The sequence below is a fragment of the Miscanthus floridulus genome, chromosome 4, assembly GCF_019320115.1.
Source record: "Miscanthus floridulus cultivar M001 chromosome 4, ASM1932011v1, whole genome shotgun sequence".
Classification (NCBI taxonomy): domain Eukaryota; kingdom Viridiplantae; phylum Streptophyta; class Magnoliopsida; order Poales; family Poaceae; genus Miscanthus; species Miscanthus floridulus.
The window spans coordinates 89,323,123-89,347,862 of record NC_089583.1 but is presented as its reverse complement, the minus strand read 5'-3'; the positions used below and the strand labels follow the sequence as shown (position 1 = coordinate 89,347,862).

The window sequence follows — 24,740 nt, the reverse complement described above, 5'->3', positions numbered from 1 at the left end:
CTGTGTTCTGATGTATTGCATTAAGATGTATCGATCTGTCCACTAGGGGACCCCTGCCTCTCCTTATATACTCTGGAGGGACAGGGTTACAAGGAAAGTATCATATTTGGTACTATACAATATCTTGCGGTGCACGCCAAGCAACGTCGTGCACGCCTCGATCTCATGGGTTGGGCCACCTCTGATGGTGCGGCCCATGTCTTGTCTTGTGGATACCAGAGGCCATATCCCCACAGCTAGTCCCTGAGCCTGACAGTAGGTGACGTAGTCACGTGGTGCCAGAGTCAGAAAGTAGAAAACCAGCCGAGCAGGCAGTCAGTCCCCGGGCATAGCCTCGAGATGAGAAAAGCGCATATTCACCATAAGGTGAAGTGTGCCCACTTAGTCCCCGACCCTGCTGGAAGATGAAGAATGAATCTTGTAGCAGTGTCAAAGAAAAAAATCTGAAAGCTTTGCCGACGTCATCCGACATGCGCATATTAAGACCCCAGACATGTTGTCCAAGATCAGCACCCTGATCCGAACAACATGGAGCATCTTGATAGAATAATAGTACACCGATGAGACGTAGCAAGATCCGACCACCAAGGGAGCACCGAGGAGTCCCCGGTGTCGCTAGCGATGTCCGAGCACCGAAGAGCGAGGAGTCCCCAGCGTCGATGGCGATGTCCAAGCACAAAAGAGCGAGGAGTCCCCGGCGTCGCTGGCGATGTCCAAGCACCGAAGAGCGAGGAAGTCCCCGGCATCGCTGGCGATGTCCAAGCACCGAAGAGCGAGGAGTCCCCGGCGTCGCTGGCGATGTCCGAGCACCGTGGAGCGAGGAGTCCTCGACGTCGCTGGCGGTGTCCGAGCACCGAGGAGCGAGGAGTCCCGGGCGTTGTTGGCGATGTCCGAGTACCGAGGAGCAAGGAGTCCCCAGCGTCGCTGGCGATGTCCGAGCACCGAGGAGCGAGGAGTCTCCGGCGTCGCTGGCGATGTCCGAGCACCGAGGTGTGAGGAGTCCCCGGCGTCGCTGGCGATGTCCGAGCACTAAAGTGTGAAGAGTCCCCGGCGTCGCTGGCGATGTCCGAGCACCGAAGTGTGAAGAGTCCTCGGCGTCGCTGGCGATGTCTGAGCACCGAGGAGTCCCCGGGGTAGCTGGCGACGTCCGTGCGGTGAAGTGTGCCCACTTAGTCCTCGAGCACGAAGAATTCGAGTGCCGAGGAGTAACCGACGTAGCTGGCGATGAAGCACGAGCGACGAACAGTCTGGTCAACTAGTCGGCGATGAAGTGAGCATTGAGTAGAAGCAACCGGCGAACAGTCTGATCAACTGGTCGGCGACGGAGTCCATGAACCAAGCGATCCTACTAGTTGATCGGTGGAGAAGTCCGAGCACCAGGTGGTCCGATCACCTGGACGATGATTCTACAATACAAATATGTAGAACGGGTAGTACATGCTGTAAAAATATATGAACTCTGGAGAAAAAAACAGTGTATGTAGCTCAGCGATTAGTTGAAGCGAAGATGTATTTATATTTAATATAAACCGTCCGGCCAGTTAGTGTATAGCTGAGTCTCCAGCTCTAGTTAGCCCATAGTCCATAACGTCGAGCGCGGATCCCGTGCACGTGTAGGAGGCACAGGCGTCGCTAAGGAGCCGCTGCCGACCACCCATAACGCAGAGGGCAGACGCTCGTGCATGTGTAGGGAGGAGCCGGAGACAGGGCCGTCTCTGGAGGCGTTCGAGCATCAACATGATTGTTCAGGGGTTCGAAAAATCGTTTGGAGAGTAAATATGAAGAAAACAGCTCAGAGAAACATTACAGCGATATACGGAGATTGAAGAATATTTAGGAGAATATTAAAACGTGACTTAGCTTTAGACAGAAAGTCTGGTCGGCGGCGTATGGCGTTATCTGGTCGGCGTTGACGGCGAGCACCTAGCGGGCGATGAGTTGTTGGTGAAGACGACCTCGGAGGTGGTTCCGAGATCGGATCTGCTGTCGCGGGGCTGGTGTAGCCAGCGATGAATCGTCGTCGTGGACCGATATAGATCTCCACGAGATTGATGACGAGATCGCGCTGTTGATTTGAGGTCCATCTGGCTTGCCATGGATCAAGCGCACACCCCTACCTAGCGCGTCAACTATCGACAAAAGATACTCGGCAGTCCACCGAGTGGTATCCCACGATGGTAGATTTGTCGTAGAGGTGAGTGATATCAGGAGCGAAATGGTAATACAAGCACCAAAACACAAGATTTAGACAAGTTCGGCCGTCGGTATGACGTAATACCTACATCCTGTGTTCTAATGTATTGCATTGAGATGTATCGATCTGTCCACTAGGAGACCCCTGCCTCTCTTTATATACTCTGGAGGGACATGGTTACAAGGAAAGTATCATACTTGGTACTATATAATATCTTGCGGTGCACGTCGAACAGCGCCGTGCACACCTTGATCTTGTGGGCTGAGTCACCTCTGATGGTATGGTCCATGTCTTATCTTGTGGATCCCGAGGGTCATGCCTCCGCAGAAAGTGACATTGATGTTGGAATTTTGAATAGTCTAGCCACGTGCAAGGCGCAGTGTTGTATTGTCGATACCCCCACAGAAAGTGACAGTGATGACTGCAGCCGGCCATCATGGAACGGGACCTGCAAGATGAAAGATGGAACGAGACGACTGCAGCCTACGGCCGTGTTCGCTTCGCTGAAATTTGTTGGTACGAGAAAAAAATATTGTCCGTTCAATTAAAAGTACCGCTAACGAACGTGCTCTTCCTAGGAGTCCGGAGAAGAACAAGTGTTCAGGTGTGTGTATATATATATATATATATATATATATATATATATATATATATATATATATATATATATATATATATATATATATATAGAACTACTATCCTATAGCTGGCTGCAGAATAACTTATTCTGTAGCCACTTTGAGTTACGATAATTACTATGTTAATTTACGAGATTTACAGTAACTCCTTACTAAGTGGTTTACTATAACGTTATGGTAAATATTTCCATGTGTTATAGTAACCCAACTATTGTAAATATGTATTGACATTATGGTAAATTAGTATATAAAATTATGGTAAATAGAGGTGGCTACAGAATAACTTATTTTGTAGCCGGCTGCTGAATAGCCTCTCCCTATATATATATATATATATATATATATATATATATATATATATATATATATATATATATATATATATATATATATATATATATATATATAGACACACACACATACGCGCGCGCGCGCGCGCACACATATAGCAGGCGTCATTGTCGTCAGATACATACGCAGGCGTCATTGTCGTCAGATACATACTGCTGCCTAGGGCTCGTCAAGGGCGCAGCCCACCTTGGTCCTCGGACAGCCTGATCCTTGTACGGCTGTACCAGTTCACCCTGCTACTGCAGTACGCTGTCCAGCCTGCCATTGACATTGGTGATGAGGCGAGGCACACGCTCTGTGATCTTCGTCTGGGCGTACACAGGTACACTCGTGACCGTCGCCGTGACCCTGGTCCGCCGCGCGCCTTCCTGTGGACGCCGTCGCCGTGAGCTCAGAAAAAAAAAAACCGGCGCCAAAGCGTATCCTTGCGCTGTCTCGTACCGGTTGGTGGGTGAAAAACAAACAGCTAGCTTCTTGTTTGCCGAACCAAATTTGCCCACCGCAATCATCATCTTCGGGCACAGCGCTGGAGTATGCGTGCGTTCCTGTGGGCCTGTCGAGCTCTGTGCCCGTGCCTCGCGTTTGCCTCTACGTGAGAATGGCGGCCCAGCCCAATACCCTCCTCTTTCCCCTGCATGGGAGTACGGGACGGCCGGACGGACAGAAACAGCCGGCCCGAGTCGGACTCGGACACTGGCCGCGCATACTGCCGGCCAGGACGTCGTGCCCTCTGCACTCTGCAGGCGACGGAACCGTATGCCCGCTCAGCTCTCGCCCGACCCCCTTTTTTTTTTCTCACAGCTGAACAGCCAAACGATGCCCCGGCCTGTACTTTTCTCGGATGCAACACAGATCACGATCACGAACACCTGTTCGCTTGATGATTTATGTGGCTTATAAGTCGGCTGATGCTGTTTTATTGTGAGAGACTGTATCATAACTAATAAGCATGGCTGCTACGATCAAGCGAACGGAAAGATCAACGTGCGGCTCCTGGCTGGCGACTGCACAACGGACGGACCCTGGACCCATCTTTATTTTCTCCAAACCAACAGCCTGTTCATTTGGCTGTGGCTTGTCGTAAACGATCGTAAATTTTCAATTGAAATAGTATTTTTCTCTCACATAAACCAGCCAGCAGTACTTCTTCGTGAACCAGCAACGATATGAACCGGCGAATCAAACATGCTGCAAACCTCCGACACCAACAAGCGAGCAAGCAATCAAAGAGTGGCGCATGAGCATGACCGAGGGAGGACAAGAGCAACACACACGGGCTGCCCCCACCACTTTCACCGCATTCATCGTCGTCTCCGCCTTGGATCTTCAGGTTTGTTATTGCCAAAAGGAAACTACAACAAGCACAAAACGCGGCAATTACAGAGCAGTGGGAACGGTAAATACTCCGCAGGCAAGCAAACAAAGGCGCGTAGAGCTTTTGCGTGTTCAAAGAAAAGAATGCAAATTGTAGGGAGTTGATGGCTATACTATGCGGGAATAGGCTGCTGAGATACAAGGCCCCAAAAGCCACCATAGCCAACTATTCTGAGAGAAGAATGCAATTTCGTTGTTTAGGCGGAGAGGAGGTCACATGGCCAGCCCTGCTGCCTCCACTGCCTTACCCTTTTCTTTTTCAGTCAGTTATCATGCGCTCGTTTTCCCCCCTTTTGACTTGGCACACATAGCCCTATATACTACTTAAAGAGTGATGTGTTGGAAGTTGGATTTTTTTTTCTCTATATACAACTATTATATATACATCGATCGAGGGAAACATTTCCGTGTACCTTATTTTTTTTATTTCTCTGAAATTGACAAGTCACTTGGCTCCATCTACAGACTACACCAATATTCTGCTAAATACAAAGAGAAATTCTGCGCCAGTTCTTTAATTCAACACAGTTTCCAAACCTATCTGGGCCAATATCTTTCCAAGCGCGCACTGGTTTTTGTCAATTTCAGTAAGCATAAGTTCCCAACAAACAAAGACCTCTGCCTAACTGTAGGAAATGCTGCAGTACCTAATTTCTCATGTGCATGCCCCCTAGACACTCCGGTTTTCTCTCGCTGAGGGAACCAAAAAAAAACAGCTAAAAAACATGAGAACCGTTCGTTTGGGCTTGTACTTTTCCCATCTCTCCAACCAATAATTGGCTCACAAGGCAACAGCAGCAGCAGCAGCTCTGCGCAGTGGAGGGTTGGGAGTCACAGAGGCCACACAGCCATTCAGGCCGTTTAGTTGACTGGTTCGTATCTTTGCTGGTTCGTGAAGAAATACTGCTGGCTAGTTTGTGTGAGAGAAAAATACTATTCCGGCTAAAAATTTACTATCATTTACGACAAGCCACATCCAAACAAATAGGCTGATTATCAGTTCACACTGTCGTGTCTCAAATAGGCTGTCAAAATAAAATAACACAAAAGATTCCATCATCATCTAGAGCAGATATTTCGTTGGGAAATTGTGGCTACATTTCGTTCTTATTTCCCCCTCTCTCTGTGTCAGTCACACACGTGCGCCGCTCGAGGTATGGAAATTGCGAGGGTTCACTTTTGACAAAGACTTTGGCCATGTTTAGATTGTAAAAAATTTCAATCCAATGAATAGTAGCACTTTCGTCTTATTTAGTAAATATTGTCGAATCGTGGACCAACTAAGCTCAAAAGATTCATCTCGTGATTTCTAACTAAACTGTGCAATTAGTTATTTTTTTTACCTACATTTAATGCTCCATGCAAGTGGCTAAAAATTGATGTGATGAAGAGAAAATGAAAAAACTTGAAATTTGAAGATGATCTAAACAAGGCGTTTCTTTCTTTCTTTCTTTCTTTCTCTCTCTCTCCCTAAAGGATAAGCTTGCACCCACTAGCTACTAGTACAAATAGGTAGAGAGTCTGAACGTCAAGGTACACGAAAATAGACGGTTTGTTTGGTTTGAATATAGAAAAGGAGGAAAAAAGATGGCGTGCCATCAGGAAATTGGAAGCCAGCAACAGTGCACTTATATCATTATTCAGCTATTTATCCTGTTTGTTTGGCTGATAAGCAATGACTAAAAGTACTGTTGGTTAATTTGTTGTGATAAAAAAATACGATTTAAAAACCAAGCTAACCGGACGAATCTGCTCAGAACTCGGTTCTGGCGCTAGCTATCGTCTACTGACTACTATCGATATACGACGAGCAGCTTAGCAGTGGCGGTGACTCGGAGGAGGCGTCAACGCCATGGCCGGAGGAGGTGCAACGGTGTGCGTGACCGGAGCCGGCGGGTTCATCGCCTCGTGGCTTGTGAAGCTCCTGCTCTCCCGCGGCTACACCGTGCACGGCACCGTCCGCGACCTCAGTGCGCAATCTGGCGTTATACCCTTCCTTTCTGTTGGATTGGTTTCCTTCGCTTGCATTCAGGACTAGCATTTCAGGTGACGAGAAGACAAGCCATCTGAAGCGCCTCGAGAATGCTGCCGGAAACCTCAGGATTTTCAAGGCTGATCTGTTGGACTACGACGCGATGGCAGTTGCGGTCGTCGGGTGCCAGGGAGTTTTCCATGTCGCCACTCCAGTGCCTACAGAGAACCTGACTGACCCAGAGGCAAGTCCTGTTTTCCACTGTCCTCAAATCAGATGTCCTTTTTTAATTCAGAAACAGGCATCTAACCGTTTCTGATTAAAAAAATGGCTTCACAAATTCTGTGCATAAACAACGTGCAGCTACAAATGTTGGGTCCTGCTGTCACTGGCACAACAAATGTACTCAAGGCTGCCTCTGCCGCGAATGTCCGGCGAGTGGTGGTTGTGTCATCCATAGTTGCCGTTGAGATCAGCCCGAAAGATTGGCCTGAAGGTAAGATCCGAGATGAGAGCTGCTGGTCAGACAAAGAATTCTGCAGGAGCATTGAGGTAACCTGTACTGCTAACTTCTGCATTAGAGTACGCACAGCCAAGATCTGTTTTTTTTATTTGGACAAATTGCAAGATCTGCTTAGTCGATTTTCTGCCATGTGTACTCCAGAGCTGGTACCCGGTCGCCAAGATCATCTCAGAAGAGGCGGCGCTCGCATACGGGCGGCAAACTGGGCTCGACGTGGTGACTATCAATCCAGGGTTGGTGTTCGGCCCCCTGCTGCAGCCGACGGTTAACTCAAGCATCCAGTTCCTCATCTACTTCCTCAAAGGTTGACACGACACTCACCAGGGCGTCGCTTTCTATTTGTCTCCAGATCCATTCAGAGCTCACAGTCGATTTGAATTTGACACGAGCACCACCTTATTATAAATCTTTTGAGCGGCGGTGCAGGAGGAACCGACCTGGTGAGGAACAAGCTCTGGCACATCGTCGATGTCCGTGACCTCGCCGACGCGCTGCTGCTGCTCTACGAGGTGCCTGAAGCAGCCGGCAGGCACATCTGCGCGCCTCATGTTATCAGTGCTCGCGACCTGCTGGACTTGCTGAAGAGCATGTACCCTGAGTACCCTTTCATTACCAAGTAAAAGTCTCGCTTATTATTAAAAAAATACGAAAAAAATGCTACTCTTCCATTTTGTTAAACATTGAATCTGGTGTCCAATTGGTTGGCAGGGAGGGCATATGTGATAGAGATCACCCAGCACCGATGACTTCTGACAAGCTAAAGAAGATCGGGTGGAGCTGCCTGCCGCTGGAGGAGACGATCCTGGACACAGTCGAGTGCTGCCAGCGGGCTGGGTTTCTTGACGATGTGGCTGGGGAGACTCCCTGTCGTTTCCCTCCTATTTTCAACAAAATTTAGCCTCGGCAAAAGTATGGATTGTGATTATTGCCTATGCTTTTGCTTATCTTATTGTGGACAAGCATCAGCTTTTAAATAAACTTCATTGCATGCTGTTGTATTCGGTGGTGCTGCTATGTGTGTATTGAAGTTCATTCGAACTTGTCAGACTTTATACGTGTTCAATTTCCACATAAAATGCATGAAACACCCTTAGTATGTATGAGGTTGTTCCGATTCTTGTCCCAATTTTGTTTCTTATTTCTTATGAAAAGCATGGAAACCTTTTGGATCTTGGGACAACTATTTCTTTGTAAGTTTTTGTTTCTCTTGTAGTCATGTACCAGCTTAGGTTTTAACTCTGTCGTCGTAATTTGGTGATGCTATTGTGTGTCTCTGATTGCATTGGTTGGATTGGCTGTATGAATTAAGTTATGTGGTCCTAAGCTGCTCCAACAGCCTCGCCCCCACCCCACACCACCGCAAGGTGGCTTTGGTGGCGGTGCCCAAAACCCTAGCAGTCGTCACCTCTTCGCTCTCCCTCTCTGTCTCCCTATGTCAGGAGGAGCGCACTCAGATCCATGGGGAGGTAGCATTCAGCCATGGCGACGCTACAAGAGACGTCTGTGGTAGGGCGCATCATTAGGTGTCACTCACCAATGTCAACGCGTGTCCAACCTTCATGAGCTTGGCTAGTGGTTCAATAAGTGCCCACGACACCTCATCTCTTGACTTGGTCTATCCCTGATCTTGACTCTGGTCAACATTGTCTTCATCACTCATGTACTCTTACTCTTCTATGTGTCCAATGTGAGCCGCCCATGGTCCCTCCTCGGCCTTTTGGTCATTTGGTACAAGCCTTCCCGTCCGTCCTTCACCGCTTCTTAATCAATTACACATGAACTACTCTCTTGATCTTCTTCATTGTTTGTCAACCACCAACGTGCATCCAACACCTACACATTCACAAGCTAACAGACATGTTACACAACACACTCAGTGACCCACCAATCAGTAAACAAAGCCAATTAGTTAGGGAGCTGGGGTGCTGAGCCTAAGCTTCGGTTCCCCCAAGGGACTGGCACTAGATAAATCCAGTGGCCTTCAAAACCCTCCAGAGCAACCACTCTCTCAAACATAATTTCAAATGCAGTGACTCCAATTGAGTCCCAAGGGACTACAACACATTTAGCACTTGAGTTAGTAGCATCTTCAAAAACGTTTTCCAAAGCTTTTCACTTGCTTCCTTAGCACGTCACTAGGTCTAATACATATGCAAAGTTAGTTCAATCTAGTGACACTAGATAACCGTAATTGCTTTAGAGATCTCCTCTTAATAGTGTGACTATCTATCCTAAATTCGACCGTGCACCTTGGCTGGCGAAACAAAACCCCTATTGCGTATATATTTGTCTTCAGGCTTGTTTCCATCTCAATTTTCACTTCTTTTCCAATGTTGAGCACTTGCTTCATGTCATGATCATCATCTCCACCATCTCCTAGCCTTGCTCAACTCCTTCATGTGGACCTAGATCAATCATCTCTATTGAAAGCATTAGTCCACTAATTGTCACCCTATTACCAAAACCAAACTAGGGCTTTCAATGTGTTGCCTAATTCAAATTTGGTCAGGATGTCACAGTTTCTTTCAAATGAACCGTACTTGTTGTGGTTCTCCTCTAATTGCAGGTTTCTCGGTGGCCCACCCAGCGACGGAGGCAGCGGTGGGGCTGGGGGGGCTCTAGCCCCCCCCCCCCCCCCCCCCCCCCCCCCCCGATCCTGGGCACGTGGAGCCCCCATAAGCCCTCCCTTGAAATTCTATGCATATATGTATTTGGTAGGAGGGGCTAAGGTTAAGAGAAGATAAAAAAGTCTCTATTATTTTGTTCAGCCCCTCCTTTTTTTTTGGCTTCGTCCCTGGGCCCACCGATAAATTATGTACATGTTCAGTTTTTTGGCTCATTTTTTCCTTAAGACTAGGCTAATTCTATTATAAACTGAGTGATGTTTCTGCCATCTCTTTTGAGGAAAAAGATGGAAGAGAACTTCCATACGAAACTGAGTGAAAGGTGCACTTTATTCCATATAGAGTACATCATAAACCACACATTTATTTGAAATCAACCACTCTCCATTGAACACCAACATTATTGGTGTGTGATTAGAACACGTATCCAACAATGTTCTAAGTGTAATTAGGTAACACTAGAAGCAATGGAGAGTTTCCTTCATTTTTCTATAGCCATATGAAAAAGGTGAGGAAGACGGCAAGGGCATCCCTCAACATCTTGTAGAAGCGCCATCTTCTCATAACTTTCAACACTATCCAGTAATGTTTCCTCTAGTGTCTTGCTTGGTTTCCAGCCCAAATTCTTCAGTTTCACCGACATAAGTGGCGTAACTATAGAGTTAGGAACCAAATCATTGCCGCTGCAGCAAAGAGATATAAACCATGTAAAATAACAGCTATCCATTAAAATTCTACCCATAGATGTGTGGTAAGAGATTCACCGGTTTACATAATTGTAATTAGGATGAGCCTTTTTCAGCATGTTCACCAGATCTATTGCACCGATGCAATTTGGCGCGCAGATGTATCTCCTGGCTGATTTTTCTTTCTCGTATACCAGAAGCAAAGCATCAACCACATCACGGACATCAACTATGTGCCAGGGAATGTTCTTCATCACAGTAGGACCTCGTTTAACCAAGCTAATGAAATTTCGGTGTGTTGTACTTTTTCCATACTTTTAAGAGCATGAAGCATATAGTCTAGTGCAGCTCAGTGCATAGAGCAATTAAAAAACAGAATCTGAGTAGCATTAGGGTTATTACGCTACTACATAGGGATAATTATTATTTTTCTGCTTCAGATTTTTTATCTATGTTCCGCTCATAAAAAAAGTTAGCTATGCCATGATTCAAAGCTGGAACCATGAGAGATGAAATCCGGATGCCAACCCCCAATTTTTTGCACGTAGCAAGTTACCAATCACACATTATCCACGTGAAATATATGTGTATACATTTTTTAGATCCGAACCCACTATCTTTCCCTTATTTGGTTAATCCATCCACGTATACTTTATTATTGATTAAAATAGGAGTTTTTTTTTTTCCTTTGGACCCTTGCTGGCTAAAATTTAGGATGATTATTTTATCATCTCAATGACTTAAAATTAAGATAAGAAGTTACATCGATAGCTATAAAATTAATATAAGCCTTTCATTGTTTAAGTATGAATACTTTATGAAAATTTTAATATCTCACTATGAACTATTGTATACGAAAGGACAGATGAGCATGCAATGATTTTTTATATAGTTTGGGCCTGCCTAGGGATGATGGCTTGTATTGTGGTCCACTCTATTACAATTGTGAGAGCAATGCATCTAGAACTAAACCCTAAGAGCTTCTATTTCCCAAGAGGAATCACGTGTTACATTTAATAGGACGCAATGAACCACCTTGCGCTGCCTTAGTTGGGTATGGACTCTTACTCTTTATCCGGCTAATCACAGGAATTTCTTCTTCAACTGTGTATGCATGATTTTTTTTTTGTAGATTGAGTTTAATTTGCACCTTTACGTACTTTTGCTACAATTTACATCTATAGATGCACAATGGATGTACAACATTTCAAAAAAAAATCGGAAACTTCTAAGTACATGCATGCTTTAAGGGGCTTTCACGATTGCACCGAAGGGGTGGTTTGCATAAAATATTTTGCCCTAGAATATTGATGTGTCTAGGGCTCTACTCGGTCCATAACCTAAAATGATTAGTAATGCGGTATTCCATTTAATGATAGTTTAGGTGAGTAAACTAACACTATCATCAGTCTATTAAACTAGTATACAGTAATTCTAGCTAAAAAAACTCCAGCCAAATAAAGTTGGTTGTTGCTGAATGCAACTAATTTTTCTAATAAATAACAAGAAAATTTAATATATGTGATAATCCTAATAACCAACAAGAAATAGCAGAAAATAACAACAAATATGATGCAACCTTTAATATTGTATAGGAGGAATTCATGGCTAACATTGACCATAGGCCGTAGGAGCGGTCCTAAAGCCATAGTAGGGCAAACTGTAACGACATTTAGTCCATTTTTCTCTGCATATTCCAGGGCTGTCTTTTCAGCAATAACCTTGGCAACCATATACCAGTCTTGCCAGCAAAACCAGGTTAGTCCTAAGTAAAACCACCCTATGCAACAATAATTAACAATAAGAATATGTAATGATAAACATAAATTTGTTATTCTTGTGCCAACATGCACTCTGTGGATGGACAATTTCTTTAGTGTAACCGTGAAGAACATAGAACTTTGACTCGATCCAACAGAGATATCAGTGCGTCTTATTCAAGACCCAAGTTGTGGTCAAAACGGGAGTACCAAAGGGATAAACGTCTAAACCTAGTATACCTGACTTTGCCCATTATGTGAGTCGTGTGGAGGTGGAGCTATTATAGTTTGTGCTTATTCATCATTCTACCTGAGTAGCTTCCTAATCGTGCAGTTCTATATAGGGCTGGAACAAAGCAGAGGGATTATATTATTATTATGGGCTCAAGCTTCCCAACCCACCACCTAAGCCCAGCCCACCCTCTACACTCTAGAACACAATGGAGAGGAAGGACAGGGGAGAGAGAGAGATTAATTAATTATTAGTAGTAGAAGAGAGGAGGACAGAGGAAGGAGATGAACCCCTCCTTGCATCTGGCACTAGCACCAACCTCATTCTTTTTGCAGAAGTTTATGTCCGACCAGCACTCCTCGTCTTTGGGTCTATCTTGAGGCCAATTTGGGTTGAAATGAACAGCGGCGGTGGACGAAACCACAATAACCTTCTGAACATTATTAGCCGAGCAAGCCTGAAGAATGTTTAAGGTACCTTCACAGCAGGAGCCAGTACTTCTGACTGCATGGTTTATGGTAAAAAAATATATAAGAAATCTACTATGTATAAACAGCTCAGAACGACACAAAATTCAAATAAAAAATTGCATCTTGGTATCAATAAGTCAGTGAAACTATGGCTGTGAGAAAACATAAAATCTGGATTGTACACTACTCTCAGTCTTACACTCTTACTATTGCTAATTGCAGCCCCGAAAAAAGCCTACACGTTAATCTTACAACACGTGATAGGAAAACAAGAGAAATCTTGAAAATTCTCAACAAAAATTAGAAATATTTAGCCGTTTCATGGGCAAAATTCCAATCATCGATCGATGACAATAATAGCCACACTAGGTATGTGTTTTAAAAAACTTACCCATATATACCATTATTACATATAGTTTAAAATACCCCTAACCTTCAACCAAATTACCAACCGCCATCATTATGTAAAATAATCTAAAGTAACCTCTCTAATCCTATCTAAATTGCCTATGTATGTCATTATAGTTATAAGAACAATATAAAGCAATCCCCTTTTTTATCTAAATCATCCACATACGTTTTTATTATAATTAACTTAAAGTAACCTTGAATCTGAATTACCTACACGTAATTATAAACAAAATTCAAAATACTTATAAGATATATAATGCTTCTAAGTTACTTACTTCTATCATTCTTAATATAGAAACAACTAGTCCAAGGTATGCATGTGTAGTATGTGTCACTTGCAGACCTTATACATGCATATAAATGAATCCATGAGCATGTTGACTTTCAAGCCAAATACAAGTCGAGTCAACCCATCAGATAGTTGACTCGATCCATAAAAATAAGGTCAACGAGACATAGGGACTGGTTTCAAAGTCCAAAATAGATCAATAGGAATGGATCTACCCAATCGTCACATAACAATTTTTTAGAAGCCATATGGCGCACTTTATTGATTGTCAAATAGGATTACATCGTTTACAAGACTCTCAAAAATAAAATCAGGGGGTTCATCGACCCAAATACAAATTTCTTTTGCTGATAAAGCTACTTTCGCTAACTCGTGCGGCACCTTATTTGCTTCTCGATCATACTTCTCAAGAGATATTGCTTCAAAGTTCTGCCATAGCTGGAAACATTCATCAAAGATTGGCGCCCCCAGTGTAGATGAGATGCCACTTTTCATAGTGTCCATAACCTCCGTGCCGTCTGAATGAATGATGAAGCCGCTGCATCCGATGTGTTGAGCAAGTAGCAGTCCTTCTTTCAGTGCCATTGCTTCCGCCATTGGGGCATCAACCACATGCTCCCTGTAAGTGTAAGAGCCTGCAATGAAGGAGCCATCCCAATCCCTTATGACGACGCCTGTTCCTCCATCCCCATATTGTTCTCTGAAACTACCATCAACATTTATTAATAACTTCCCTGTTGGAGGTTTTTTCCATCCCTCTCTTTGCCTGATAGTTTTTCTCATCGCTCTTTGATAATTAGTGGCAAGAGTAGCTATAGAGAGGGCTGATCGCACCGGGCGTTGGATCGGTTCGCCGTGAACAAATTTTTGACGTTCCCACCAAATGTAATAGCCACCCGTTAGGATTAGTTCTGCCAAACCAACAGAGTTCAGCTTCTCAAGCGACCAAGAAATCTTGATCAAATCAGCAACAAGCACTGAACCCGATCTATCTGATTCTAGAACTCTTTCTAATTTCCTCCATACTCCAAGACTCTGCCATATCTCCTTTGCATGGGAGCAAGTAAAAAGGAGATGTTTTATATCCTCACAGTCATCATGGCATGTGTTGCAGAACCGTCCGAAATAACACACTTACGGAGGTGCTCGTCTTCCACCAGACACTAAGCACTCCGAAAGCAAGCTACAGCGGGTGGTATCCGTCGGGCACACCCCAAGGGAGAACCCGAAAGATCCACATTTTTCTCAATGATCCAATAATAAGAACGAGTTACAATACTTGTCCATTTCATACATCAGAGTTTTTTAAAAGTACATTATTACAATACCAAATATCAGAGTGCGGAATGATAAACAGCGAAATTTAAAATAAACATCTAGCGATAAGAACGAGGATCCGTCTGAGCCCACCAGAAGAATCCTCCACACAAAGGTACTTCTCATGCATCAACTGCAACTGGGGTAAATAAACCCTGAGTACACAATATACTCGCAAGACTTATCCGACTAGTGGGAATAATTTCTCAACTCCAAGGAATATGAGAAACTTTATGGTTTGCTGGTTTATTTTAGTAGAAAGCAATACTAATAGTGAGTCCTTATTTATGTTATTATTATCAGCCGAATTAAGTTATCATCTAGCCAGTCTATATAAGCACATGTTCTACTTTCAAGCAAGGGTTGAGCAATCAGTTCCATTTCTTCTCCTTTTAACTTTCAGTTCTTACTACGGTGCTAAACCGATTTCCCGACGATTCGCGAATCAATGTGCCCAGCTGGGTGCCCCGAAGACACGCGTCCTGCTTATACCCTAGGCACAAGCAGGACCAACCCATCACTCTCATGTCCTAGGTGTCTAGGTCCCCGTCCAAACTTGGACTTCAAGCCCCCACTCCTGAGTCCTGGACTCAGTGCGGTGCAATGACCTCCACCATCTCCGCCTCCAATCAGTCGGTCCAGAAAGAGCCAGATCCACGACAAGAGAGCAACAAGCATTCTCTGCGCCCATACCTAAGTATGTGATCAGGATAATAGATCTGTGACTTGCCTCGAGCCATATGCAACGACCGGTCCTTAATCGACACAGACAGGGAAAAAGTGTAGCCGAGCTATGCCCTATTGGCCGCAGGACACAACCCTTTACACCCACCAAAACCCAACCATATCCCTGCCCGGTCACCATTTTCCTTTCCACCATTTTGTCATGAGTGATCATAATTATCACCTATTTGTGAGTAACGACAGGTTACCCACGCTACCGACATCCTGAGCATAGTAGCTACTCGACCTATACTAGTTGGACTCATGGGTAGATATATTTATGCATGTAGTTTTCATAAAATGCCTGTAACATAAATGCACATCATAGATATATATCCCGTTATTATTCAAAGTAAAGGTTATGCACCGGGGTTTGCCTTGGGCAGGCGTGGTGTCAGCAAAGTCAGCAACTGATGGCTCTGGGACGTCCTCCTACACGAGGATTTCCTCCTCGTACTCTTCGACGACTTCGTCGTACTCCTGCTCGCCCGTAGTCACAAACTCTACCAACTCGTTATCTACATGCATGAAATGATGATGCAACGCTTAGTAATACGGCAACAACAACTCTTAAAATAAGAATACATCTACCAAGCTACTAAGCTAACTCTAATGACTAATACGCAAAGTTACCTATTATTCCCATTAAATAGGTATGAAACATTTCATGTATTATCTTAGCAACTAAAGGCATCATTATTGTTAATATCAATTTACTATATATATGATAAAACAAGGTGCACTAGCTACCATATTTATCAACCTATTCTAAGGCCACAAAAATTACAGTGAGCACATGATAATACAATGAACCTATTGTAAAAGAATTATAGGGCTAGCACTTCTACCAATGCATCACAAAAATTCATTCTCTTAATAACCATAATAATAATAAGCAACCTAGAATTAATAAGTAACCCTAAAACATCGCAGAACCATACGAAAAAATATACCAACAGATAGATCAGGAATTTAGGAATCTAACAAAATTTATTTCACAATAAATAAATAAATTCAAATGAGCTCTAGGAAAGAAGAAGATGATAAGGATGGATAGGTCTTGCTTTAAATGAATTTAGGAAGAAGAAATAATGGAATCGGAGCTTGGATAAAAGAGATATTGATTTTGCCAGGTGGCCACTAATTAATCCCATAAAGGGTGATTAAGGAAAATGATTAGTGGCATTTGGCTAGCTGGTCACGTGAATTGGATTTCACATGATGGACTTGGAGTGGGTCTTTGATCATGAGTGAATTAATTCAAATGATGGACTTTGAGTGGTCTTTGGACTTAACGAGCATATCAGGACTGGAGTGTGCTTTGGGCTAAACGTGCTTGGCAGTGGGGTGCTGGTTCATTCATGCAGGTCAAGGAAATATGGGGGAGGAGACCACAGGTCAAGGAAATATTAGAGAATGAGAAGATCAATTGCAGACTAGCTACCTCAGCCGATTATTGCAGCTCAGGAGAAATCGATAGATGCAGCTTTCACGGGCAAGAACAGAGAAACTTGATTTGAGAGAAGCAAGTGAGCAGCGGAGCAAAATGGCTCGGCGGCTCAGTGTATCCTTTTAAAGGCAGGAGACGCGAAGGCGCGACAGCGACGCGTCGTAAGGTTAGTGGCTAATTAGCTTGCTTAAAGGTAACAAAGTGCTGCTTGTGCACGATGTGCTGCTCTGATGAACAGTGTTTTCTACGGTGAACATTTTCCCACGATGAACAGTATTTCCCCATGGTGAATAGTTTCCGCGGTGAACAGTGCAGCCGTGTAAGACGGAGTGGACAGTGTTGACTTCGTGCTACAGTAGATCGCTGCTCCCAACATCCTTCAACAAATTACTCAGCAACTGACATAAGACGACAAAAATTGCCCTAAAGAAATGGCGCAGGAGATGCTGCAAAAATAAATTGAAAAACAAGAAGTACTTGCTCGTGATAGATGGTGAAGTCAGTGGTACTGAATGGAAGCACTTTTTGACTAGCATCCCAGTTGGCACTATGGGTAGTAGAGTAGTGCATATCACACAAGGCAAACCAGAAGAGCAAGCGGCGTGCGCAGTGGGCAGAGCTTGTGATTGAGATTAATGCGTAGCGTGTGCGACACACTATGGCAGCGGCAACACGACGTGCACTGATAATTTTGCAAGGCGATTAGCAAGCGAAGTAAGGGCAGGGGTGATTAGAACAACGAGAGAGGATAGTGGCGCGTCGCGAGATTGATGGAGATATAAATCTTGCCAAGTGGTATGCTAATAATTAGTGAATGACAATAATTTGTCATTTGACTTTGTGGCTATGGAGCTCTCACGTGGAGAGAGATGACGTGCTGGAAGGGCAACTTGGACTTCACGACGCTTGTTGGACGTGATGACCGGGTGGATCCTAGTGAATGTTATTTGGGTACATTAGTGTGGGTCAAGAAATAATGGATGACACATGAGTTTCTATGAGCTGCTGCGGTCGGTCATCTTCGTTTGCTGAAGAGCGTGTGCAATACGCTAGAGGCTGCTGCCTAACTCGCCATTCATGACACTGCGAAGTAATGACACTATGGCGAAACTTGCCAGTGAAGGGTATTGCAAGCGTGCTACGCGGGCTTGCTCTATGAGTGTGCTGAGGGCGTGCTCCGAGGATCAAGAAGGAGATGAAATAGCGAGAGATGGAGTTGGATCAGGATGATAATAGTGAGGTGAGCTGTGCTGGAGAGTATTTGGACAAGGACTAAATTAGAGCTCAAATTGAGAATTAGTGCAATAAAATTTAATTTCTCATTTTACCACATGCAATAATACATAAACATGATGCTCATGACATGGTTTTAGCAAAAACTGTACAATGTAACGCCGAGGGTGTTACAGCATGCAGGACAGCTACTGGAGTTTTCAATATGTCTATTTGCAAGAATCCCCTTGCACGGTAAGTCACCATGCAACACTCTCCGGCCAAAAATTTTGATCTTGCTTGGGATTTGCAATTGCCATAGTTTTTCCCATACTTTCTCATCGCCTATTCCACTGGCTTGTTCCTGAATCAGGTTTCCTCTAAACTTGTACATTCATTGTTGATGATATGCAGACTAGAACAAGTCTCTGATCATTTGTTCAGCCCAATTCCCGTCGATAGGGTTTATCAATTCCTCCGCATTAGTTACAGATTATTTCCTCTAGGGGTCAAAATTTTCGGGTTGGGACGGGATGGGATCCAACAATCTTCCCAGATTTTAATTTGGGAACCATCTCCAACTCTCCAAATGTACCCTCCTTTAAAACACTCCAAACCCACCAAAATACTTTGCTAAGTGTATGAGCTTCCTCTCTTCGGTTTAGCCTTTAACAAGTTACCATCCGGATAATACTTTGCTCATAGAATCCTAGCACATAGAGAGTCTGGATCAGCTAGTAGTCTCTAGACTTGCTTGGCTAACTATGGCAGAACTGTCTGAAATAACACACCTTTGGAGGCGCTCGTCTTCCACCAGACACTAAGCACCCCGAAAGCAAGCTATATCGGACGGTTCCGTCGAGCACACCCTAAGGGAGAACATGAACAATCCATGTTTTTTCTCTAGGATCCAATAATGAGAACGAGTTTATAATTCTTAGTCCATTTTATACAATAAGAGTTCTTAGAAATACATTATTACAATACCAAGTTCAGAGTGTGGAATTTAAACAGCGAAATTACAATAAACATCTAACGATAAGATACAAGGATCCGTCTGTGCCCACCAGAAGAATCCTCCACACAACAGCTACTCCTCAAGCTACACCTACAACAGGGGTAAATAAACCCTGAGTACACAATGTACTCGCAAGACTTATCCGACTAGTTGGAATAATTTCCCGACTCCAAAGGATATGATAGGCTTTATGGTTTGCTGAGTTTCCTTTTTGCGAAAAAGCATTACTAGTAGTGAATCCTTATGTATGTGTTTTATTAGCAGTCATGATTAGATCATTAGCTAACCATTCTATGTAAGCACTTGTTCTACTTTCAAGCAAGAGTTGAGCAATCAGATCCATTTCACCAGCTTTTATCTTCCAGTTCTTACTACGGTGCTAGATCGTAGATAAGTCATACCGTATTACATGGCGATTCGCTAATCAATGTAGCCCAGCTGGGTACCCCGAAACACATGCTCCGCTTGTACCCCAAGCACAAGCAGGACCAACCCACCACTCTCCTGTCAAGGGGCCCAGGTCCCCGTCCAAACTTGGACTCCAAGCCCCCACTCCTAAGTTCCGGACTTAGTGTGGTGCTTAGACCTCCACCATCCCTGCCTCCAATCAGTCGGTCCAGAAAGAGCCAGAACCCACGACAAGAGAGCAACGAGCCTTCCCTGCTTCCATAAACAAGTATGTGCTCAGGATAATAAGTCTGTGACCTGACTAGAATCCAATGCAATGGCCGGTCCTTAACCGACACGGATAGGGAAACAGTATAACCAAGCTATGCCCCATTGTCCGCGGGACACAACCTCTGACACCCACCAATACTCATACCATATCCCTGCCTGGTCTTCATTTCCTTTCACCATTTTATTATGAGAGTGATAATAATAATCACCTATTGTGAGAAACAGCAGGTTACTCACGCTACCGATAGTCTAAGCGTAGCAGCTACTCAACCTATGCTAGTAGGACTCCTAGGTAGGTATATCTATGCATGTAGTTTCAATATAAATCCTATAACGTAAATACACATCACATATATATATATATATATATCTAGTGATCATTCAAAATAAGGGTTATGCACCGGGACTTGTTTTGGGCAGGCGCGGTGTCAGCACAGTCAGTCAGTGGCGGCTCCGGGACCTCCTCCTACATGAGGATCTCCTCCTCGTACTCCTCGATCACCTCCTCGAACTCGTGGTCTCCGATGGTCATGATCTCTGCCAACTCATTCTCTACATGCATGCGATGATGATGCAACACTTAGTATTTTAGCAACAACAGCTCCTAAATTAAGAATACACATGGTAAACTACTAAGCTAGCTCTAATGACTAAGATACTAAGCTAACTATCATCTTTATCAAGTAAAGTGTTGGGTTCCACTAACAAACACCTAGCTTTACAAATGAAGGATACATCTTTATTTCTACTAATGATTTAATGTATATTTAAAACAAAGAGCATTGAACCACCCTTATGTTAAGTCTATTCTAAAGCTACAAAAATTACATTGAGCACATAATAATGCCATGAAGCTACTGTAAAATTTTCAAAGCTAAAGCTATCACCATTTTGCCACAAAAATTCCTACAATATTTAACCTAATAATATTAAGCACTCTCAAATAATTTAATAGTTCCTGGTATCAATATATATATATATATATGAACTAAATACACCAACAGATAGAGCACAATTTTAGGAACTTAACAAAATTGGTTTCATAATTTTTGGATACCTATATGATTTAATATGATTTACCAAAGATCAGCTCAAAAATACAATTGAAAAGCTATTTCTATTCTCCACAAAAAAGATAAACTCATTTCGGCCCAACGCGGTTATCGATAGAATATCGTCGGCAGTCCTCCGAGGTGTATCCCACGAAGATAGATTAATCGGCAGGGGAGCGTGAGATCAAGAACAAGAAGGCAACAGAGACACACGAGTTAGACAGGTTTAGGCCGTCAGTATGACGTAATACCCTACTCCTGTAGTCTGTTGGTTTGTATTAGCTATCGTATGATATTGCGTGACTGCAGATGTATGTATCTTGTCCGCTAGGGGACCCCTACATCTCCTTATATAGTCTGGAGGGGTAGGGTTATAAGGAAAGTATCATATTTGGTACTATACAATATCTTGCGGTGCACGTCGAGCAGCGCCGTGCACGCCTTGATCTTTTGGGCTGGGCCACCTCGGATGGCGTGGCCCATGTCTTGTCTTGTGGATATCGGAGGCCATAGCCCCATAGCTAGTCCCTGAGCTTGACAGTAGGTGACATAGTCACGTGGTGCTAGGGTCAGAAAGTAGAAGACCAGTCGAGCAGGTAGCCAGCCTTGAGATGAGAAAAACGCACATTCACCGCAAGGTGAAGTGTGCCCACTTAGTCCCCAAGGCTGCTGGAAGATGAATAATGAATCTTGTAGCAGGGTCAAAGAAAAAGAAGTCTGAAAGCTTACTAACGTTGTCTGACATGCGCATATCAAGACCTAGACGTGTTGCCCAAGATCAGCACCCTGATCCAAACAGCATGGAGCAGCTTGATAGCACACCGATGAGACATAGCAAGATCCGACCACTAAGGGAGTCCCTGATGTAGCTGGCGATGTCCGAGCACCAAGGAGTCCTAGGCGTAGCTGGCGACATCCGAGCACCGAGGAGTCTCTAGCGTAGTTGGCGATGTTCGAGCACCGAGGAGTCCTCGGCGTAGCTAGCGACGTCTGAGCGCCGAGGAGTCCCCAACATAGCTGGCGACGTTCGAGCACCGAGGAGTCCCTGGCGTAGCTGGCGATGTCCGAGCACCGAGGAGATCCCAGCATAGCTAGCGATGTCCGAGCACCGAGGAGTCCCCAGCATAGCTAGCGATGTCCGAGCACCGAGGAGTCATCGGCGCAGCTGGCGATGTTCGAGCACCGAGGAGTCCCCGATGTAGCTAGCGATGTCCGAGCACTGAGGAGTCTCCGACGTAGCTGGCGATGTTTGAGCATCGAGGAGTCCTCAGCATAGGCGGCGATGTCTGAGCACCGAGGAGTCTTCGGCATAGGCGGCGATGTTTGAGCACCAAGGAGTCCTCGGCGCAGCTAGTGACGTCCGAGCACCAAGGAGTCCCTGGCGCCACTAGTGGCGTCCGAGCATCGAGAAGTCCCCGATGAAGCTGGTGAGGTCCAAGCACCGATGTAGCTGGTGACATCCGTGTGGTAAAGTGTGCCCACTTAGTCCTTGAGCACGAAGAATCCAAGCACCGAGGAGTAACCGGCGTAGCTGGCGATGAAGCATGAGCGACGAACAGTCTGGTCAACTAGTCGACGGCGAAGTGAGCATTGAGTAGAAGTGACCGACGAATAGTCCAATCAACTGGTCGACGATGGAGTCCATGAACCAAGCGGTCTGACCAGTTGATCAGTGGTGAAGTCTGAGCACCAGGTGGTCCGATCACCTAGACGATGATCCTGCAATACAAATATGTAGATCGGGTAGTACATGATGTAAAAATATATGAACTCCAGAGAAAAATCAGCAATGGCGATGAAATAGCGTAAGTAGCTCAGCGATCAGTTAGTGTGAAGATGTATTTAATATAAATCGTCCGAACAGTTAGTGTGTAGCTGAGTCTCTAGCCTTAGCTAGCCTGTTAACCATAACACGGAGCGCAGAGCCCGTGCACGTGTAGGAGGAATAAGCATCGCTAAGGAGCCACTGCCGACTACCCATAACATAGAGGGCAGACGCCCATGCACGTGTAGGGAGGAGCCAAAGACAGGGCCATCTCTAGAGGTGTCCGAGCATCAACAAGACTGTTCGGGGGTTCGGAAAATTGTTTGGAGAGCAAACATGGAGAAAATAGGTCGGAGAAACATGATGGCGATTATTAAAGCGTGACTTAGCTTTAGACAGAATGTCTGGTCGGCGGTGTATGGCATTATCTGGTCGGTGAGAGGATGGACGTCTCCAATCTGGTTGATGAATTTGCCCCTTAGGGCATCTTGGAAGGTGGCGGCGACGTTGGCAAGCCCGAAGGGCAGAGCCGTAACTCCTTGAGTTTTCCGAGCAGCCTCCAGTAGATCTATATCGGAGGATGGTCAGTGCTAGACCAGAGTGTCTAGAGCTGATTCAGCGATGGAGAGACAATCGGCGAGCTTCTGACCAACCTAATCGATTGATGCGATCATATCGTCGTTGTTGATCTGCCTCCTCTAGTAGCGAGGAAGCGGGCGGCGAGTTGTTGATGAAGGTGACCTCAGAGGTGGTTCTGAGATCGGATCTATAGTAGCAGGTGCGAGGGTGATCGGTGTAGAATCGATCTGCACTGGCTCGAGGAGCTTTCCAACTCTCAGCGTTGACGATCCACGAGATCGATCTAACCGTGAAGATCTGGCCGGGCTACGGGAGGAACGAAGAGCCTACGAAAAAAGCCATCTTGTTCGATAAGGAAACAACACGTAGCCCCCTACCTGGCGCGCCAACTGTCGATAGAATATCGTCGACAGTCTTCCGAGGGGTATCCCACGAAGGTAGATTAATCGGTAGGGGAGCATGAGATCAAGAACAAGAAGGCAACAGAGACACACGAGTTAGACAGGTTCAGGCCATCAGTATGACATAATACCCTACTAATGTGGTATGTTGGTTTGTATTAGCTATCGTATGATATTGCGTGAGTTTGGAGGGGGTCCCTGCCTACCTTATATAGTCCGAGGAGCAGGGTTACAAGTTGGTTAGATCTGAGAGATAACCGAAAAGTAATAACTAATTACAAGAATCTTGGGATCATACATATCCTAACAGATCTTGTAGTATCTTCAGGATATCTTCTAGATGTCTTGCGGGAGGCACCGAGCAGAGTCATGCCCCGCAAGGCTTCGTCTTGTGGGCTGGGCTGCCCCTAAGGGCGTAGCCCATGTGGTCTGCCGTGGGTATCCGGGGTCATACCCCCCACAGCGGCCCATAGGCACGGCCCTGCTGGTATTAAAGCCGGCTGATAACCCGACTAAAGCTATTTTATTATGAGAGAAAAATACTATAGATTCTGGCTGATAAGCCGGCTGATAAATTCAAGCGAATAGGCCTCTCTCTGTGTTAGTCACAAGCATGCGCCGCTCGAGGTATGGAAATTGCGAGGGTTCACTTTTGACAAAGATTTTCTCTCTCTCTCTCTCTCTCTCTCTCTCCCTAAAGGATAAGATTGTACCCACTAGCTACTAGTACAAATAGGTAGATAGTCTGAACATGAAGGTAAACGAAAATAGACGGTTTGTTTGGTTTGAATCTCCTACAACTAAAAATAATAAAAGTAAGACAATTTTTTGGTGCAACTTTTTTTTGGGGTCGCTCCTCCCTTCCGGCCGTGCGATACCCCGCACGATAGAAAAAGAAACTGCCATCCCTACGATCCTCACCTGCTTTAAAGAAAACAAATCAATCACCTGAGGCCACATGCATGGAAGGAAACAATCATGCGGTGCCCCTCTCTCGCTCGGTCAGATATCTTTCATCTCC

At 44.8% G+C, this 24,740-nt stretch overlaps 1 protein-coding gene and 1 pseudogene across 1 annotated transcript; one reads left to right on the top strand and one right to left on the bottom strand.

The window, feature by feature from the left end:
• The first annotated feature begins 6,338 nt into the window (after positions 1-6,338).
• On the top strand, positions 6,339-8,218 carry LOC136552032 (cinnamoyl-CoA reductase 1-like). The gene is made up of 6 exons (XM_066543580.1): positions 6,339-6,527; positions 6,604-6,773; positions 6,893-7,081; positions 7,194-7,356; positions 7,479-7,668; positions 7,761-8,218. Exons 1-6 carry the CDS (start codon positions 6,410-6,412, stop codon positions 7,948-7,950), a joined length of 1,020 nt encoding a protein of 339 aa, XP_066399677.1. The 5' UTR covers positions 6,339-6,409; the 3' UTR covers positions 7,951-8,218.
• Positions 8,219-10,157: 1,939 nt separating this feature from the next.
• On the bottom strand, positions 10,158-14,307 carry LOC136548780 (cinnamoyl-CoA reductase 1-like; annotated as a pseudogene).
• Between the last annotated feature and the right edge of the window lie 10,433 nt (positions 14,308-24,740).

What these genes read in the sequence shown, in the direction of transcription:
- LOC136552032 (XM_066543580.1), top strand. Translation starts at nt 6,410, where the DNA reads ATGGCCGGAGGAGGTGCAACGGTGTGCGTGACCGGAGCCGGCGGGTTC. An exon ending in CCTCATCTACTTCCTCAAAG is followed by an intron (nt 7,357 to 7,478) that starts GTTGACACGACA and finishes GCGGCGGTGCAG; the next exon opens with GAGGAACCGACCTGGTGAGG. An exon ending in GAGTACCCTTTCATTACCAA is followed by an intron (nt 7,669 to 7,760) that starts GTAAAAGTCTCG and finishes ATTGGTTGGCAG; the next exon opens with GGAGGGCATATGTGATAGAG.